A 6,761-nucleotide genomic window follows, 5' to 3' on the forward strand; every position below is an offset into this window, starting at 1 on the left:
TTGGTCAGACTAGTTGCATGGCTTGGACTGAGTTTGGGCCTAATTCATTAACCAAAGTAAGAACTGAACTCGACTTGACCTAAGTAGGCCTGTTGGGCTCTTGAATTGAGTTGGGTCTAAACACCAGACTTTTAACAAGCAAATCTCATTAGAAACTTGTTATGTTAATTTATTTTTAAAATAATTTTAAAAACATAAATTTCTCTTGTAAAATAAAAAATTAAAATTTAGAAGTTAAAAATTTAAAAATTAAAAGTTATAATAGTTTTTAATTCCACTTTTGAAAGCAGTATTAAATTTTATAAATATTTAAAAGTTACAAAAATTACTTCATAGTTTGAATTTGAAGTCCAACGTTGTGTATAAGATATATATTTATTTATTAAATATTTAAAATTTTTAGATGTAATTATGACTTTTTGTATGAGATAATTTTTCTTGCAAAAAGTGTGAAATTGTGCATGAGACAAGAATTATTTGAGATTTATTAATTATCATTGTGAATTTATGACATTGTTTGTATAATTTTTAAAGTATTAGAGTTATTAAATTAAATATTAAAATTTTCAATTCAAAATTAAATCATTTATAAATTTACTTTTTTATAAAATCAAAATTCCATCAAATTGAGCCAAGTCGTTAGAGAGGATGGGCCACAAGATTAGAAATATTAGGTTTAAATCAACCAAATCGAGTTAAGGTTGGCTCACTACAGTAACGAGTCAAGCTGGGCTAGTGGGTCTACAAGCAGCCCAATTAGTTTACACATATATATATATATTTATATATAATAGCCCAATTATAAATAGCTAATTAGATCAAGGTCTGCTAAAGAGCTGAGTCTTGACCCAAATTCGATTATAGATATAATAAATAATCTAGGTATAAATTTATTATTTTCAATCCAATTAAGATTGAACTTGCTTAAAATTAAATATATAATTATTTATATTAAAAAGTATTGTGTCGTGGGCTGAATTATATTAAAAGATAAAAAAGTCTGGAAGCTCAATAATTTTTTTGAACTAAAAGGTATATATTTCTTGTAGGCAGATGGTCCTATACAATCTACAAATTAGATAATTTTGACATTTAAAATTTCTCTAATTTTTTTAAGAAAATGATAGATACTTATCCATAAATAATTCTAATTCTAAAAAGATTTTGATAATGTTACGGGTATTTCTCGCTCTACTCTTTATGGGTTGGGTTTGACCCAGCAGGCCGGTCCAATCGCATGAAACACAGTAGACCCCGAACTAAGTTCGTCGAAGTAAGCTCACACATTGCTAGAGCCCGAGCTCAGATCGAGGGACTAAGTGAGCTTTATACGAGCGAGCTCTCAACGACTCTTGCAGCTCGCTAGCCTAACCGATCAGCTCGCATTACGAGAAGGTCAAATGCCAGAAAATGTTAATGGGCTAGGAGCCATCCCAGCTGGGCCAACCTGGCCCCATTCTCTCAGCCCATTTGATCAGTCCATGTCAGTCTCATCCTGACCCTTAGCAACAACATCATTACATTTACTTCTGAATTTCTGCGCGCTCGCCTTAAATCCCATCCTCATTAATGATAGATCCCATCCACATTAATGAGTGTCCCGTCAGCACTTTGCCACTACATGGGGGTCTCCGCCGGCGTCGGATATTTTGTCCCATCACCTGCAGACGTACAACACATGCATGAGGATATCTCCTCCTCCTATATACCAGCCAGCTCTTCTTAGAGCCATGGTATGCTTTTCCTGCCAACTTGCCAATATTATGCATTTCCTAACTCGCTTACTTACTTGAGTATCGGAGTATTTTTGCAAGGACCGGCCGGCAAATCAACAAATCGAACCAGACAACACCATTTTTCTCCCTCTCAGACTCATTACACCAGTACGGGCCAACGAATCACAGTTGACCAATTCCAAACGTCGATAGGAATATTAGGATAAACGTCATTTATAAAAGATATTCATAACAATTATAGTCACAATTAGACAAGGAATGTAACACCCGAGAATAATTTTGAGGATAAAAATGCTATTTGATAAAGGGCATAATTGGAATTTTGGGAAAAATAGGACTATATGACACACTAACACAGCTTTGGACGACCGAATTAATCAGAGGGAGTACCTCGAACCCTAGATAGCCAAGGAAAATGGTATAACATCGACGAGCAATTAAAATTATGATTTTTAGTGATGAAAGAAATGAGATCGGGAACAGTTTTCGGTACAGCAAAAATACAGCTGCCAATTAGGTCGTATTACCGAATTGTTGTAAACGACGTCCAAAAAGTCAACGGAGAGTATCAAGGACTAGTATTCGATGTAAAGAACAACCCTTAAGTGGTTTCAGGTTGAATCGAGTGGATTTGAGGTCAAATAAATCAGTCGGGCCTAAGTGTAATTTCCAAAAATTGCCCGAGGGGGGTCTAAACGACAATTTTTCAAAAGTTTCAAAGGAGAAATGAGAAGTACTAATCTTGAGGGTCTTAGTGAGGGTGTTAGAAATATCAGGGGCTTGAGGATAAGGACCAAAATGCAAAAGGAAATTCGAGGGGGGCCAAACTGTAATTTTTGAAAATCTGCCATGGTTGGACAGATTTGGCCGCGATTTGTGGCCGAAAAATCCAGCGATTTGGGCAGCCTAGGGTCGTCAGGGAGTGGCCTAGGGTGGCCTAGGAGGCGTGGGGAAGAAGGCTTGGCCGGAGATCGGCCACGTGGGGGCGAATTTTGGCTATAAATAGCCAAGGGTTCGGCCGAGAAGGAAGCACCAAATCGAGCTCGTTTTTGAACAATTTTTGGAGCTTTGATAGAGGGCTTTTGGTCCCTAGGAGTCAAGGATCATTTTGGGATTGATTTGAGGCGTTTTGGAGTAGGTTTGATGGGGTTTCGAACTCAGCCGAGGGTTTGAGGCGGTCCGCCTTCCGCCGCCTGCAACTGGCCATTTGGGCCACTTTCCGGTGGCCTTTCGGCCTGATTTTGGTGGGGACAAGATCGACTTCTCAAGAGCTTCGGGGGGGTACCGGTTTCGAGGTGATCGGAGCAACCGCCGACGGCCGGCTAGAGGTTGAAGACGGTGGCGCGTGACTGCCACGCGCCAGTCCGAATTGTCCAGCCACGCGCCCGCGCGTGAGGGCGCGTGAGACTTCAGGTAATTTCGAAATTTTTTTATTTAGTTTAAGAAAATTAAATTATAAATTATGATGTAAAAATATTTGAGAAAATAGTCGTATAGATATTTATTTTGGATTATTAGAGAAGAAAATGGGAGAAAAATAGGAAAATTGTGAGAAAATTAAGAAAAATTATAATTGTTGGATAAATGTGATGATTAGGGTGCCTTGAGGGTTGAGACGAAGTGACTCATGCGAAATTCGAAGAAGGCACGCAAATCAAGGCGTACCACGCTTGTCGAGAAGAATTTAAAATTTCACCAAAGGTGAGTGTTCGCCCCCAACTTTGTTTTGACTTATGAGTGGTTCTACCCGAAGGGACCTTGAGCGACATGTGAATGGTTTACTGTGAATGCTCATCCCTATGGCTTGGTGTATTATGGTTGTCCAAACAGTTATTTACACATGCATTGAATTTCGTACAGTAAATTGCATACATTGAGATGTTGATTTTTATGCATGTTATGATTTTTCGGCATTGGCTTGTTTTGTGTCGTCCATGTGGGACGTGGGTTGGTAACCTGTGACGTAGGCCAGAGTGACAGCACTCGGGATGCGTACCTAGGATTAATGCTAGGTGACCCACTTGGGACGGGGCTGAGACGGACTTCACCCTACGGGACCCAAGTGGCGGGGCTGAGAGTGGACACCACCCTGGTTGTTGGCTCAAGTGGCGGGGCTGCGAGTGGACACCACCCCAGGTTCCTTTGAGCAATAGCATTAATGCCGAGGTGACGTCGATTCCGAGGATAGTGCTGATGTGGCACTCTTGGGGCTAGGGTTGCGTTGGGTTTTGGATTGCTTTTGAGTTGGAGCGTAAAGCCTAACAATGACAATGGGGTGATTCCCGGGTTCATATGTCGAGGTTATCCCTCTTAAGCAGGATTGTTTTGCCAATGGGCCGAAGTGGTTGTGTTGCCTTTAGAGAGATTGCATTTTCCCCGGTTAGGGTTAAGTGCTATGTGGGATTCTCTTAGGCTGGTGCATGTCGGGATTTATCGATTTTGTATATGATTTTTCATATCTGCATGAAAACGTTTTTGAACTCTCACTTAGATGATTCAGCATCTAATTTGGACTATGTCCCTGGAATATTCAAACGTTCCAGGTGAAAGTAGTGGCGCCAAGGGAAAGAATGTCATCGAGATGTAGCTGCTGTGTTTAGGTTTTGACTATGATTACGATGTTCAGAGGTTATGAAATATTTTGATATTTTCATGTGAAACATCGATTTGGATATTGTAAAGGAATTGTCGGTTATATATATTTGAGGTTTCGATCTTGCTTCCGATGATGTGATTGATAATACCTGTCTTAGTCTATTAATTTTTAAATTTGATATACTGAGAAGGTACGATCAGGATTGTCGGGAAATGCCTATGATGAGGGTATATATGCCGTGAGGTTTATGTTGAGATGTTGAAGAAAAAAAAGGAAAAAAAAAAAAAATATTCCCGAAATCTCGAGTTAACGCTCGCTTGAGAAAATGGGGCGTTACATTTGGTATCAAAGCGAATTAGCAAAAAACCCCGATTGGAGACTCAGGGGTATTAGTGGAAATAGAGAATGATTGAGTCAGTAACGGTTAGTCTGACGTGACGTAATCTAGCTATCAAGTTAGGTTTGTAAGTAAGTGATATGAATCATTAAGATTCAAATATTAGAATGATTTGGTATTTATCGAGTATTCAAGTATTAGAATCATTATGGTTCAAGTGTTGATGTTTTCTTTTCCAGATGGAGAGGACTCGAAGAATCCTGGATCTCAATGAGCAAGATGAGGAAAACGGTAGTAGTAGTCATCGTGGTCGTTCAGTGAGTCGCGCCACAAGCAGTCGCCATAGTCGCTCTGCGAATTCAGCTACGAGTAATCACCGTAGTCGCTCCACGAATCGTGCCGCGAGCAGTAGACGACAAGAAGAGCAATTAGGACCTAGTGAGAGTAGACTTGATCGAATAGAGCGGATCTTAGAGGGCGTGCTGACACATGTAACAAGGAACGAGCCACCAAGGCACACCCCCCATGTGCTGGATCAGTATCGCCGACAAAGACCCCCGGTGTTTAGAGGAAAAACGAGAGATGACCCTAGTGCAGCCGAGTACTGGATAGAGCAAACTGAGAAGTTGCTCCAACATCTGCAGTGCAGTGACGAAGAGAAGGTTAACTGCGCTACATTCATGCTCGAGGAAGAGGCTGCACGATGGTGGCAATCAGCCCAACGAGCCCTACAAAGGACACCCAGGCAGGCAGCACAGGATCTAAGGCCGAGACAAGCTCAGGCAATAACCTGGGAAGCATTTAAGGAAGTTTCCAATGCTAAGTACTTTCCCCAAAGCTGGAAGGAAGAGAGAACTTGGGAATTCATGAACTTAAAGCAGACTCACGAAATGTCAGTAACCCAATACGATGTCAAGTTTACCCAACTAATCAGATACGTGCCTATGTACGAAACTGACGAAAGGCAGAAGGCACCGAAATTTGTGAGTGGATTGAAAGTGGATCTACAACAAGCTCTCAGCTCATGTACCATCAACACTTACAACGAGGCGCTAGACAAGGCTCTGACCACCGAGATGAACCTACTGCGTGTAGGATTGATAAGATCTGATGAAAAGAAAAGAGATTCTAAAGGCACGGAGCATAAGACAGGAGGAAAAAATTTCAAAGATAGCAAGCCGTGTCCCCGATGCAATAAAGAACACACAGGAAGAAATTGTTCTCAAGGGCATATCACGTGTTTTTCGTGCGGCGAAAAAGGACACAAGGAAAAGGACTGCCCTAAGAAGAAAGATGTATCTCCAACGGGGATCACATGCTACTCGTGCAATCAACCCGGTCACTACGCTAGTGAATGTCCGAAGAGATAGAAGATGGATCAACCCGGGAAGATAATCATGACGCTAGGACCTCGTACCGGACGAGTCTTTTGCCTAACAAGAGAAAATGAAGAAGTTTACCCTGGCTTGGCAAGAGATGACGAAGAAACCCATCCGACAATGACCAAAGATATGCCGAGCTAATTCAATGTTATCAATTTCTGTGTCATCGTGGCATTAGCCTTAGATTTTGTTGGGAGTCAATGAAATGTATTTTGAGGACACGATTGGAAATAATAATAAGTATTGTGAATTATTTTGAGATTCGCGTAACCGTCGTTTAGAGCTACAATAGAATATTCTGGAAAATAAAAAGACATGTCTGGTAAGCTCGGATCATAAGGAGATATAAGCAATGAATAATTGCTAAGGATAATGAGTGGTACTTAGGACATTTCAATTAAGAGTCATTAGCAAGTATCACAGACCAAATTTTGAGGATGAAATTTTTTTAAGGGGGGAGGATGTAACACCCGAGAATAATTTTGAGGATAAAAATGCTATTTGATAAAGGGCATAATTGGAATTTTGGGAAAAATAGGACTATAGGGCACACTAACACAGCTCTGGACGACCGAATTAATCAGAGGGAGTACCTCGAACCCTAGATAGCCAAGGAAAATGGTATAGTATCAACGAGCAATTAAAATTATGATTTTTAGTGATGAAAGAAATGAGATCGGGAACAGTTTTCGGTACAGCAAAAATACAAC

The 6,761-nt window shown here is 40.5% G+C and overlaps 1 protein-coding gene across 1 annotated transcript; it reads left to right on the forward strand.

The window, feature by feature from the left end:
- The first annotated feature begins 4,908 nt into the window (after nt 1-4,908).
- LOC127796933 (uncharacterized) lies at nt 4,909-6,039 on the forward strand. Its single transcript, XM_052329334.1, has one exon. The coding sequence runs from the start codon at nt 4,909-4,911 to the stop codon at nt 6,037-6,039; it is 1,131 nt and encodes a 376-aa protein (XP_052185294.1).
- Nucleotides 6,040-6,761: the final 722 nt, after the last annotated feature.

The sequence above is a fragment of the Diospyros lotus genome, chromosome 3, assembly GCF_014633365.1.
Source record: "Diospyros lotus cultivar Yz01 chromosome 3, ASM1463336v1, whole genome shotgun sequence".
Taxonomy (NCBI): domain Eukaryota; kingdom Viridiplantae; phylum Streptophyta; class Magnoliopsida; order Ericales; family Ebenaceae; genus Diospyros; species Diospyros lotus.

Coding starts and splice junctions, on each gene's coding strand:
- LOC127796933 (XM_052329334.1), top strand. CDS start 4,909: ATGGAGAGGACTCGAAGAATCCTGGATCTCAATGAGCAAGATGAGGAA.